The 14829-nt window shown below is 32.2% G+C and overlaps 1 protein-coding gene across 1 annotated transcript; it reads left to right on the forward strand.

The window, feature by feature from the left end:
- Positions 1–419: 419 nt before the first annotated feature.
- LOC122603176 (regulator of nonsense transcripts UPF2) lies at positions 420–7201 on the forward strand. The gene is made up of 18 exons (XM_043775812.1): positions 420–582; positions 1223–1313; positions 1482–1563; positions 1698–1900; positions 2000–2344; positions 2473–2577; positions 2823–2950; positions 3219–3392; positions 3472–3553; positions 3621–3914; positions 4010–4207; positions 4305–4406; positions 4527–4778; positions 4873–5091; positions 5204–5374; positions 5473–5658; positions 5742–6185; positions 6268–7201. The coding sequence occupies exons 2-18, from the start codon at positions 1251–1253 to the stop codon at positions 6766–6768; spliced, it is 3549 nt and encodes a 1182-aa protein (XP_043631747.1). The 5' UTR covers positions 420–582; positions 1223–1250; the 3' UTR covers positions 6769–7201.
- The last annotated feature ends 7628 nt before the right edge of the window (positions 7202–14829 follow it).

The following is a 14829-nucleotide window of genomic DNA, read 5'->3' on the forward strand; positions in this document are numbered from 1 at the left end:
AGTTAAAGAGGAAGATTTTTTGGGGTGTCCCAGGAGTGAAGAAGAAAGATGTGGGTAAAAAGAAAGAAAGAAGTGACTCCTATTAGAAGTGACCTAATCATTAAATCAATTTTGGATCAAATGGTTAACACTGATTTTATACTCTTTTATATTGATTTATATTTTTTATTTTTAATTATTGATATTAGAATTAAAATAATTTTAAATAACAATAAGGTCGCGTTTGGTTCACAGAATCTGATGGAATTGGAATTGAATTTCATTTCTTAGTACGTTTGGTTGCACAAAGAAGAAGGAATCTCATTCTATAGGAATGTAAACATGGAATCTCCATTCCTTGGGGATGGATGGAAGGTTCATTCTTACGTGCCCTATTAATCTCTCTTATATATTGTCTCGTACGAACCCTAATTTTCCCCCAATTTTTTCATATTTGATTATTATAACTTCTTCTATAAAATCATTTGCAATCCTGAAGACAATTATCGTCTAAGTGTTTGAATCAGAATTGCCACAGCTTTATTATAAAGCAACCAAATCCTCCCAACAATACAGGCTTTTTTAACTATCCCCAAAACTAAGGTATGTTATGTATTCTATATTTTATCTCTGCAATTTTACAGTACCTGATCGCAATTCCCTTACATATTAAGCTTACTATCCCATCGTATACACACACACACACGCGCGCATATATTCTGCCTGTATTGGTGTTCTCACTTGTAAGAATTGAAGCATTTTATCAGATCACTTACGCAACATAGAAACCCTAGCTGCTATATTTTTACTTTTTTTTTTGGGTATTTGTTAAATTATAGATATAATGGTGATAATAATGATAGTGTTTTTTTGCTATTTCATCAAATAAATGCATAAATAGTACAACCGAATTATTATAGTTGCGTTGGTTGTCGCCTCGTTGGTAGTAAGTTTGCTTTGTAGACTTGTAGGTCACTTCAGTATCCACTAGGATGGCTAATTAAACATGATTTATGTTAATACTGTTCCCATGTTTGGCATTGGCGGTACGGAGTTAGTTCTTGGAATCTATTATGTGTTATAATTATTTAGTTGTATTGATCGTCGCATTACTAGTTTGATTATTCACAATATGTTGGAAACTATCTTGTTGTAACTTATCAGGCATATGCTTTATGCTCGTCTTATACTAGCAGGTTACTTACTAAGTTACTAAGCGGTTGATATATAATTCTCTTCGCAGTTTACATTTTCTTATTACGAGTAATAAGATGGAACATCCTGATGATGATTCGCATGGTGCTGGTGAAGACCAGAACAAGCAAGATGATGAGGTACACAGTTTCTTGTCTGTTTTATTGATCTGGAAACCAGAGAGTAGTTGAGTGTGATATGTTTGTCATGTACTTGGTTGTATACCTCTTAGATAAGATTCGACTAATTGGATCATGTTGTTTTATATTTATTTGAGCATACATGAACTCCACCTATATCATCTGCAGGTATCTCGTCGTGAAGAGTTAAAGAAGTCCTTAGAGTCAAAATTGGCTATTCGTCAGGCTAATTTGAATCCTGAAAGGCCTGGTTAGTAGTCATCTAATAGAAGATGATTTGTAAACTTTTCTTGATTTTGGTTGTTAGATGATTTATCTTGTAATGAATGACCCAATTCATGTAGTGTCCTTATTTGATCAATTATACTCTTGTTTTTGCACCAGACTCGAGTGCTCTGCGAACGTTGGACTCCAGCATTAAGCGTAATACAGCAGTCATCAAAAAACTCAAGCAAATCAATGAAGAACAGCGCGAAAGTTTGATGGATGAATTAAAAGGCGTCAACTTAAGTAAGTTTGTTAGTGAAGCAGTGGCTGCAATCTGCGATGCCAAGTTAAAAAGTTCAGATATACAGGCTGCAGTTCAGGTAATCAGGAAACTTGTCTTTATCTATATATTTAAGAACCGTCACTTCTAAGTTGCTTGCTTTATTTTTTCTATTATTATATACTTTCCTGTAAATCAGGTGTGTTCTCTGCTTCATCAAAGATACAAAGACTTTTCTCAAACGTTGGTTCAAGGCCTCATGAAAACCTTCTTTCCTGGGAAATCCCCAGAGGATGTAGATGCCGACAAGAATTTAAAGGCCTTGAAGAAACGTAGTGCTTTAAAACTTCTGCTGGAGCTGTTTTTTGATGGAGTTATTGAAGAGGCTGGCATTTTTGTGACCATAATTAAGGATCTTGCCAGCTTAGAGCACCTTAAAGATAGAGATGCAGCACATACAAATTTGTCTCTTCTTGCTAGTTTTGCTCGACAGGCAAGGTACTTCATAGGACTTCCACATCCTGGAGAAGAACTTGTTGAAGAGGTGCACTCTCTACTGTTGGGCAGTTTACTCTCTTGACGGCAGTTATAAGCCTGAAAAAAAGAAGATTATCTATCTGAAATTCTAAAATTCATTATCTTGCTTGTGTCTGCTGTTTTCTTTTGTTGCAGTTTTTTAAGGGACTTAGCATCACTGCAGACCATAAGAGGGTGTTCAAAAAGGCATTATATACATATCATGATGCTGCTGTCGAACTACTTCGATCTGAACATACAGTAAGTTTCTTTGAGGTCAGCTGACAAGGTTGACAATTGACGGATCATCTTTTTTTGTTTCACCTGTTTAATGTTAACAATACACCATGTTGCCTTCAAAGAAGGTATTTAGATACTCTGAAACAATGGGGGATCATCTAATTTATAGTTGTGTTTTAAGACTGTAGTTCTGGTTTTTTTTTGTTGTTTAATTAATTTATTGCTATTTTGTCCAATTGTGCTTGCCTCAACTTTCCAAACTGAAGTCACTCCGTCAATTGGAGCATGAGAATGCAAAGATTTTAAATGCCAAAGGCGAGCTCAGTGAGGAAAATGCTTCTTCATATGAAAAACTACGGAAGTCTTATGACCAGCTGTATCGAGGCATATCCGCGTAAGCTCCCGCTGATTTGCCTTTTTTAATCTTTTTTTTTTTTATTATGGTAGCTTGAATAAACACAACACAATACCCAATTCCACAGTTATGCTGGGTATGGAAGAGGTAAGATGTAGACAGTCGTACCCCTACCCAAAGGTAGAGAGTAGAGACTGCTTAAATAGTTAAAAGGGGAAATATTCGGATCCTGTTGTTTATCTATCTTTGACTTTTAAATCTCTGGTTTGAGAATACATCTTTATTTCAAAAAAATTTGGTGCGATAGTTTGGCAGAAGCCCTTGATATGCAAGCACCTGAGATGCCAGAGGATGGTCACACAAGGCTCACTACAGGAGATGATATATCATCTCCTGGTATGGGAAAAGAGTCTCCTGTTGTTGAAGCATTGTGGGATGATGAAGATACCAAAAGCTTTTATGAAAACCTACCCGATCTTAGGTTTGTTTTTACTAGAACAGAAATGCATGTTGTTATTCATGTCAAACTGCAAGGTATTGATACATTATTATTTTTTTAGGGCATTTGTTCCTGCTGTGTTATTGGGAGAAGCAGAGCAGAAAGTGAACGAACAATCATTAAAAATACAAGATCAACCAAATGTAAGTACTACAACAGTTTTGATACTTTAGTTGTCATTTCTTGCTAACTAAGTTTTTAATAATGCAGGATTCAGCACCTGAGCCCAACCAAGCAATTGCTTCTCATGAAACTGGGGAGACTTCTGTTGAAGCTGCAGTTTCGGCGGATCATAAAATTGAAAAAAAGAAAGATGTAGACGAAAAAGATAAAGGCGCCACGAAGGAATTAGACAAAGATAAAGGGAAAGAGAAAGAGAAAGAGGTTGAAGCAAAAGGTGAAATTGAAAAGGAGAAGCTTCGAGGTCCTGAAGGAACCAACTTGGATGGTTTATTGCAGAGGCTTCCTGGCTGTGTGAGCCGCGACCTGATTGATCAGCTGACTGTAATATTCTCTCACAATATATATATATTTTTTTTCCATTTCTCATCTTGCATGCTTCAACTTTCTTTTTTCATTTGTTTGGAATATAATTTCAGGTGGAGTTCTGTTATCTAAATTCAAAATCTTCCCGCAAAAAGCTTGTACGCGCTTTATTTAATGTGCCCAGGACATCTCTGGAACTGTTACCTTACTATTCACGCATGGTTGCCACACTGTCAACTTGTATGAAAGATGTGCCTTCTATGCTTTTGCAATTGTTAGATGAAGAGTTCAACTTTTTGATCAATAAAAAGGTTTTAACTTTTTGCTCAAAGTTCATACCTCCAACATAGGTTCAGGTTCATATCAATTACTCCGGTACTTATCAGTTATCATCATTAATACATTCAGGATCAGATAAACATCGAGTCGAAGATCAGAAATATTCGATTTATTGGAGAGCTTTGCAAATTTAAGATTGCCCCGTCTGCGCTCATTTTCAGTTGTCTAAAGGTAAAAGTATCTTTCATGCATCACATTAAGAAAGTTTGTCAAATATCTTTATCGTATCTTGAAGAGTCAATGCTGTTAATACTTTTCTACCGGTTTAAACTTTTTTATATTTTTTGACAGGCATGTTTGGATGACTTTAGCCATCATAACATAGATGTAGCCTGCAATCTTCTTGAGACATGTGGCCGATATCTTTACCGTTGCCCTGATACTAATGTACGCATGACAAACATGCTAGATATTCTGATGCGCCTGAAAAATGTTAAAAATTTGGATCCTCGGCATAGTACTCTTGTTGAGAATGCTTATTACTTGTGCAAACCACCTGAACGATCTGCACGGGTTTCCAAAGTTCGCCCTCCTTTGTATCAGGTATTATTTATTGTACAAAGATGTACGACTTTGTAAGTTCATTTTATGTATGAGCCCCGCGTTCGATTCACTCCGCATGCGATAACCTGTGCAGTATATCAGAAAGCTACTTTTCTCAGACCTTGACAAGCTATCAATTGAGCATGTGCTGAGACAACTTCGTAAGCTACCATGGAGTGAATGTGAATCATATCTATTAAAGTGCTTTCTGAAAGTTCACAAAGGGAAGTATGGTCAAATTCACTTGATTGCTTCTCTAACTGCGGGATTGAGCCGATACCATGAGGAGTTTGCAGTTGCCGTAGTTGATGAGGTTGGCTTTTTAAACTTTTGATTAGTGTTTACTTCCTGTAGTGATATATTATATGCTTATTTTGATGAAATGCATTCTTGTGCTCTAAGTGGACGGGATTATTCTTTATCAGGTTTTGGAAGAAATCCGGCTAGGATTGGAGATAAATGAATATGGGATGCAGCAACGCCGAATTGCGCATATGCGGTTTTTAGGCGAACTATATAATTATGAACATGTGGATTCTTCAGTCGTTTTCGATACATTATATCTGATTCTTGCTTTTGGTCATGGGACTGAAGAGGTGCAAATGAATCTTTTATCTGTGGTTTGATGCCTAAAAATTAAGCTGTTACTGATAGTTTTGTCATTTTCTGATTTCTTATGTTTTTTCCCTTTTAGCAAGATATGCTTGATCCACCTGAAGATTGCTTTCGAATCAGGTTGATTATCACACTTCTAGAGACCTGTGGGCACTACTTTGGCCGAGGGTCATCAAAAAGGAAATTGGATCGATTTTTGATTCATTTCCAACGATATATACTCAGTAAAGACCCCCTGCCTCTTGATATAGAATTTGACTTGCAGGTTAGCATTCAACTATTCACCTGTCATTACAGAATTCAATACACTCCTTAGATCATGGTACTTAGTAATTAAATCATTTACAGGACTTATTTGCTGATTTACGCCCCAACATGTCTCGTTATTCTACCATTGAAGAAGTCGATGCTGCTTTAGTTCAGCTCGAGGAGCACGAACGTACTGTTTCAACTGAAAAGGTCAGTGGCGAGAAACCGGAGAAACAAGCTAGCATGCTGGCATCTGGAGGCTCCTCTGTGAATGGTCAAGCTCTTGCAAATGGCATTGAAGAAAATGGGGGGATGCATGAAGGGGAGTCTGATAGTGCATCACAGGGTAGTACAATGGATCCAGATGGGAATGACGATGAGGAAGAGCTTGATGATGATGCATGTGACAGTGATGATGATTATGCTGAAAGGGATGGTCCAGGCTCTGATGAAGATAATGAAATCCATGTTAGGCAGAAAGTGATGCTAGTTGATCCCGAGGAAGAAGCCGATTTTGACCGAGAATTTAGGGCTCTGATGCAGGTATGCTTAAAGTTTCATTTTGTTGATAAATTTTAATTCATGAACAAAACATGTTACTCCGTAGCTTACATGATTTTTGCAGGAAAGCTTGGATTCGAGGAAGCTGGAGTTGCGGGCCCGCCCGACGCTAAACATGATGATACCAATGAATGTCTTTGAGGGATCTATAAAGGACAACCATGGAAGGGTGAGTGAGGGAGAAAGTGGTGATGAGGCAATAGACTATGAATCTGGGGGACGTAAGGAGGTGCAGGTCAAAGTTCTGGTCAAACGAGGGAGCAAACAACAAACGAAGCAGATGCTTATACCCAGTGACTGCTCACTTGTGCAGAGCACAAAACAGAAAGAAGCAGCAGAGTTGGAAGAGAAACAGGATATAAAGAGGCTGGTCTTGGAGTACAACGATAGAGAAGAGGAAGAACTCAATGCATTGGGAAATCTTCCTGTGGGCTGGAGTCAAACTGGTGGTGGCAGAGTAGTCTATAGAGGCCACTCGTGGGAAAGCCATGGTGGGAGGTCTGGATCCCGCCATAGGTACCCGCATCATACAGGTGGTGGATACTACTATAGCCGAAAAAAGTGAGTATTCAATGAAGTTCCATGCTTTGGATAATGTCAAGTTGTCAACAAGATCCCTAACCTACAAGATAGACCTAGAGTTGGGTTTGTAGACTCAAGTTGTGCTCTTGTGGGCTATATGGCCAAGTCTTGTGGGTGTATATTATGTCAATATACTACACCTGTATTTAGCTTATGAGCTAATGAAGAAAGCATTGGTGTCTTGGTTCGAAATGAGTTATATGTATTTTTATTCGACACCAAAAAACTTTGGTGCACACTTGTTCAACTTACGTTGCAACGTGGGTGGGTTGTATGAAGAGTCAAGCAAGTCATTCTAGTACGGCATAAGCTTGGCTATAAAGTTGTTTGCGGTTGTCCATAATGCATCAATTATGTGTACGGTACCAATAGTGTTACAATCAAAGTTTGAGTCTTTTGAGTAAAACCTTTTATCATGTCGGCCGGATTGTTGTTGCACCACGTTTTAACGAGGAGAGGTAGATTTTGCCCACGCCATGTGGCCGATGGGAAACAAATTTCATCTAGTATATGCTAAAACAAAAATGTTGTTCTTCGATGCTGCTAAGAATGGAAATATAATAAATATATGGTTAAAGCAAGTGACCGATGAAAATTAAAAAGCAAAGTCTAAAAACTACTTTAGGTTAGCATAGAGAAAGGAAAAACGAAGTTACAAATTTGTTTTTTTTTCCCGATCTTCATATGAAGTATTGTATCTGACGCAGTTAAAAGACGGATAAATTAACTTATTGGCTGTTATTTCAAAACACATTTTATTAAAATGAAAAACAAAACTATGATTTACTGCCAATGCGAGATCATTTCAATAAGTATTGTTTTTTTCTTTTAAAAACACATGGATCCTTATCTTATCAATTATAGTTTTGTTTGACTATAACTTTTAAGAGGATGAAAGATCAAGAGGTGACCACGTCAACAACATATTCCATCCATCAAATGCCCGTACCGTCCCACACCAACTTAAAAGTCTACTTTAATTACAAATTTCATAGTTTAAATAGTACTCGTATCTAAGTTTAAATATAGAACCTTTCATATTTGTAAAAGTGGTGATATTAGTACCACTAAAATTGATAAACTTATTAAAAGGTAGGGGTGAGCAAAAATCAAACCAAAAACCGAAAAAACCATAAAAACCAAAAAAATAAAAAACCAATGGTTTTGGTTTTCTAGAAACTGAAAGTTGTAGTTCGGTTTTGGTTTCTAATAAAAAACCGAACCGAACCAAAAATATATATTTTTATTTTATTTTATATTTATATTTATATCATTTTATTATTAATTTTTGATAGGTATGTTAATATATTTACATTTTTAGATGTATAATGTAATATCATTTATATGTTTTTAGTGAAAATACACAAAAAAATTAATTTGTGTTAGTAATTGTATAATTAAGCAACGCGAAAAAGATATAAATAGTTATATATAAAATTTGTTTCAAGTTTGTACAACTTACTTTTATGGATTTGTTGTTATTGTTGTAGTGTTATTGTTACTAATATTGTTTTGAAAACTTGTTGAAATTAATTAAGGTGTAATTATAGGGTATAAAACTTATAAACTTTTCAAGCTTAATTTGACTCAAACTATAAGTGGTTAAAAACCGACTAAAACCGAACCGAAATAGACCCAAACCGATAAAACCGAAACCGAAAAATCCGAAACCCAATGGTTTTAGTATTCAAAAACCAAATTATAACGGTTCGGTTTCGGTTTTAGTCCCAAACCGAACCGTACTCACCCCTACCACAAGGTATAAATTATATAGCATACTGTACAACTGTTTAATGCATTGTTATGATAAATTTATCAATTTATGTGGTACAAAAATCACATAAAATTTCCTTCTAGACTTAGTTGCTATTGAAGCTCCATCTACAAATAGATAAGACTTTAGTCTAATTGTATTGTATGGGAGTTTTTGAACTAAAAAAAGCAATAGCTCCCCTCTTATTTATATAAAGGGGGTGTTATTGCTCCTTCTTTTATGTTAATGGAAAAATTTTATATAGTAATATTATACTATTTATATATAGGAGAAGGAAATATGAAACTGTTAGATATTTAAGTTGGGTGAAAAACCCCTCACATACCTTTTTTTAAATCATAAAGTCATGGGTGCCCAAATATTTATTCAAAATATTACAAAAATAGTATGTGAGGGGTTTTTCACCCAAAATATTACAAAAATAGTATGTGAGAGGTTTTTCACCAAAATTAGATGCATAACAGCCTCATACTTACTTTTTCCTTATATATATTACTTACAGATTACAAAAATATACTTATTATATGATATAACTACACTTGACTAGATAATAGTACATGGACGGGTGTATAAAAATGATTATACAAACTGTGTTATAAGAACAAAACGTTTATTGTTGGAGTAAGATGGTAACAAGGGCAAGGCTATCATTCTTTCTGTCATTTCTATTTCCAATTTATGGTTTTCTACCGTTATCTTATTTGATGTAGACCTTTTTTGCCTTATACGTATTGTCGAATGTCGTTATTAATACATTTTTCTTTGTTGTTAAAAAAAATACTGTGATTTAATATTATAAAAATGATTTACATGTTTGTAAACTTCATCCTTGGATACAAAATCAGAATATTTAATGAAACCTAGATTTTTTTTTGATACTAACAACGTAGGAAATGAGGTATATAGACTTGTCCTAGTATCAACTTTATATATGACTACTTTTAGCCTCGTCGCCCACGTAAAACTCAAAGCCAGCACTTTGATTTTCCCGAATTGGCCAAATCTTTATATTAAATAAAACAAAATTTTCATGACATCACATTTTATAAAAAATAATTTATTTGTCACTTCCAAATTTTTTCATAAAATTAATTCTTTTTTATTTAATTTATTTATGATGTTAAAAATACCTTCCTAATTAAAGTTTATTTCATTTTTATTTTTGTTATTTATGATTTTTTTTTGAATTTCGTTTTTTATTTTCTTTTGAAAACTCTAATATTTTATACATAGATTTTTATATTTTCATCATCTAAGTAATTTTTTCATAACAAAATTTTAAACTTTTGGCATAGCATACAGGTTAATAAGCTAATCAAATTTATTTGAAACATAAGGTATACTATTATGAGGTTATGAGTACCGCTGGACTGTCACAACTTCAGTATCGAAGATACGTTTTTACAAAACGTTTATTACTATTCCTGGGTTGAAACCCGGGATAATTAGCTAGTGATATTCTATAGCTGATATTGTTTGTCGCTTGCATCGTTTGTTAGTGTTATTTTAGTTTATTCTATGTATTTTCGAATATTATATAATATGTGCAAAAGCTGTCGATAGTTGATTTATAGAGCTGTTTATGTAATATAAAATAATAATTCAATTTAGTGTCGCATAATTCCAAATGTACACTTCTATATTTTAATTCCCATCGTCATTCATAAGAATTTGATGCCCGATCCTTCCTTAAAATAATAGTATAACTAGTTTTTTAACCCGCACGTTGCTGCGGAATACGCTTTTACACGACAATATTTTAGACCCGGATTTATGTCAAATATTTAAACCGAAATTTAAAAAAACAACTAAACATATAACAATAACAATAAAAAAATGTAAAAAATTAATAATAAGATATAAAAAAATATAAAAATAACTATATTAATGTTTTAAATGCTACATGAATGTATTATATATAAAAAGACGGATGGAAATATAAAAAATCAAATGTTTAAAGGTAGAACCGTAACTGTGTAAAAGTTGTTTGATAAAAACATGAGAACCCAAAGTTAAGTGTCAAGAAAATGAAACGAAAACTTTGATGTGAGACAAAAGTGAAAAGATAGAAACCTTAGGGAGAAATGAAAATTGGTAAATATTATTATGCGTTATATGAACGTTTTAAATATTACATGAACGTAAGACGTAAAGATGATAAAACTTATTATATATTAAAAACGTTAGATATATAAAAAACGGATAAAAGTTAAAAGTAAAACCATAATTGTGTGAAAGTTTTCTTGGTAAAAACATAAGAACCAAAAAGTTAAGTGTCAATAAAATAAAAATGAAATTTTGATTTGGGACAAAGTGAAAATATAGAAACTTTAGGGGGTTAATTTGAAAATTGGTAAAAATTATTATGTACTATAGAAACATGTATATTTCATGCATAAAGAACTTATACATTTACATAGGTTTTTAAGAATATATTAAAAACATTAGATATATAAAAAGGCGGATGAAAATTAAAGTAAAACCGTACTATGTGAAAGTTGTTTGATAAAAATATGAGAATCCAAAATTTAGTATCAAGAAAATACAAACGAAAACTTTATTGTGAGACAAAAGTTAAAAGATAGAAAGTTGAAGGAGTTAAAATGAAAGAATGGTAAAAAATATTATGTGTTATAAGAACTTATACATTCTATGCATAAAACACTTGTACATTCACATAAGTTTTTAGTATATTATAAATATAGTATAATAACAATATAGAACTAATAATGATATAGAACATATAATTCCAAAATTCCATTATATACATAAACAAATTTGAAGTTGTTTAGCAACTATATATGTTGAAATGTTCAAATAAAGACTACCAAAATGTCAAAATTTACTCATTTATATTCTTCATCTATCTCATTTAAACTTTTTTAACTTGTATTTCAAATTTTTTATTTTTATTTTAATTTTGAATGTATATATTTTTTTTGTACTTTATAGTAATTAATAAAAATTATATCAATAAAAATATTAAAATTTAATCATTAATATATTTTATATCAAGTGTTAAATAACAAGATTAAAATATTAACGATAGAAAGAAAAAAAACTTAAAAAGTTAACATATGACTCTTAAATAAGATGAAAAAGTAATTAGTTTACATTATTTGATACACATGAGGGGCTTCATAATTTACCCACTAATTTAAACTTTTTGAGGGATTCATGTTGGTGAATAAATGTTTTACTATAATTGTCAATCTCGTACGAGTCAAGTCAAAATCAAGTGAAAACGAGGCGATTCGGTAGATGACTCGGCTTTGCTCTAGACTTGTAGCATGACTCGTTTTTTGTTGTACGAGTCGGTACGAGTCATGATCCGAGTCACGATTCGAGTCGCGAGTCACAAAATAATTTTTTTATTTATATTTTTTTAAAACATAAAGATTCTATATGCTTTTAAATTTGATTTGATTTTAAGAATGTTTACTACTTTTAGCTTAATGTATCAATACAATATTATATTTATACAATAGAAACTTATATATAATTATAAAATTATACATTATCAAATATCATGACTCTCACGATTCGAGTTACGTTTCGAGTCACGAGTCAAAAAATCACATTTCGAGTCGAGTCAAAAATACCGAGTCGATAACTATAATATTACAAATCTATAGAGTATAAACCAGACAAACGCAAGCTTGTTGTGCCCGTGTTCAAGTAGACCTTTTAACAAGTTGATAGCACAACAAATTGTCTTTTTCCTTTTACGTATGTGATTCGAATCAAGCAGGACGGCTCCACAATGGGGCAGTGTGGGTAACTGTCCCCATTCCAATTTTGGTATAATGTAATTTTTTAGAGGTATATTTATAGTTTTATTCCTAAATAATACTCGTAACAATAAACAGAAAATACATTATACATACAAATGTCACCATCATTATCATAAGCCGCTTCTTTGGAAGTATGTTACTTATGTTGGGAGCATTAGTTTTTAGATAAAATCTTCTATTGGTAAAGTAAAAATCTTCAGTTATTTTGATTTTTAACGAAGTTGAAAAATAGAAGTTGAAGAAAGTGTTTTATTTGTTTGGGTAATTGTATCAAAATTTATCACATGCTCTAAAATTGCAAAGAACAATGTTCAAGTTAAAGATAGATGTTCTCATAACTGGCACCCAGACGAAATTATTTTAAGGGTCCATTTTTTCTAAATTCTCTGTTGAGAGTTAATTTTTGTTTAAAATTTTTTTTCCCCTCAAAGATGACTCTAATAAACATAATAAGAGACTTTTAAATTTGCCCCCTCACAAAAAAAAATTCTGGTTCCGTCCCTAGAATCAAGATCTTCTCAGCTAACTTGACTTATTTTCTACTTGTATAACGATTCATTTGATGATTGATACTTGGTCACTGTTGCTGCTATTGGAGAGTATATTTCACCTTAATCCCTCTTAATGTATCTATTGTTTTGATTTGATTTGATTGATAGATTTATCAGAAAGAACTATCAACCTTTTAAAAAATTCCTTAAAAGTTTGTAATATCAAAACGGATTGGAAAAACATGTAATTACCATTGAGGAGAAAAACAACAAAACTTTATAAAATCTTGCTATCCTATGACATCTATCTTAATTGCTACTGGAAATCATTGAGGTAGGCTTATTTTCCCCCACTTATTTGCGGGGCCCGTGAATCACAAACCTTGATCCGTTCCATTTATGGTAAGACGCACATCCCACCTATCCCCCTTTTTTTTCTTGAAATGTTTTCATCAATAATTTTATTTTCTTCTATAGAAACTCACACAGTATGTACTATGCTCATTGTCTTGACTTTTATTTAATTGTTTATTTAAGTAAACGATCAAAGAATTTTTCTTAAAAAAAAAGGTAGCGTGAATTAAGTTCGCCCATGATCGATGAGAATGAGTTTCAGTAAATTAACGGGTTTCTAATCACAAATTTTAAATACATCAAACAGTTATATTATGTTTACCTTGTGGATTATTATAACAACATTGACTGTGACTTTTCTTTTTTGTTGGTAAAGGGTTATACATCAACCAACTATGATTTCAAGCTAACATTTTCAAGTTAATCAATTATTTGGGTTTAATTTTTCCTAAAGGTTTATTCAATTTGTGGAACATCTCGGATATTTAATTATTTCACTTGAACAATGATATCTATATACTTGTAACACGTACAACTGACCCCCTCAAGGATGGTCTTAGGCCTTGTCGAGTCCATTGGATTGTAGCAAATTATAGCAATTCAAGTTGTCTAATTAGAATAAATTTCTAAGAAATGAGTTTGTTATCAAACCATTTACCAATTCTACATTAACTAATTAATTCCATTCTATTTTGTTAAAAAAAAAATTCTACATTAATTAACTACTAAACATCATTATTATTTCTTTTATTAATTTTGTATTAAATGCAGAAATAAACTTACAACTTTAATTATTAATTACACTTATAGGTAAATATCATTACTCAAGCTAATTAAAGTTTTACACTCATAGCTTATTTATTTTATATTATTATATAAACACACAAATATTGACAAGTCATACATGTAATGGTTCCGGTTCTCGATAGTATTATACGGAGTACCTAATATCACATACAGTAATTATAAAATAAAGTACGTATATATAAAATCTAAATATAATACTTTTGAAATGGCTAAAGTAGACGATATATATAAATGAAAAGTGAGAAATGAAAAAAGATTCAACGACGTTGAGATTAATAAGAACACAATTGTTCAAGGGATTAGTCTATGGGTTTTCTTTGTTCACGAATAGAGCTAACAAGATGTCGATCTCTCAGGATAATTGGTATAACTTTATATTGTTGTAATACTTATTTATAAGTGTTGTAATTTCACCCGTCATTTTGGGCGTTGCATGAATAAAAAGTTAACTTTCAAAAGAAATATATATATATATATATATATGTCTCGTCAAAATATGATAACCTTATTTTTCTTATATTATCCTCGTTTCATATTTATACTACTTTAAAACGGGAGACATGAAAAGCATATTATAATTGTCTACAAAAGGGATACAATAATTATAAAAACGATAAACTTTAAAATTCAAGATTTTTCGTTGGCATAATTTGAAACACAATGCCATCATGGCATCATTCGATTCGAGTGGTTCACAAAAAATCTAGGAATTATGTATAATTGTGGTATCTATACACACAACATTAATACTTATTCCTCTTGTTAATGTATTTCAAAATTTTCACATATTTAATTATTAGTTAAGAGAAATGTATAATTACAAG

Source organism: Erigeron canadensis, chromosome 6 (assembly GCF_010389155.1).
Source record: "Erigeron canadensis isolate Cc75 chromosome 6, C_canadensis_v1, whole genome shotgun sequence".
NCBI classification, from domain to species: Eukaryota; Viridiplantae; Streptophyta; class Magnoliopsida; order Asterales; family Asteraceae; genus Erigeron; species Erigeron canadensis.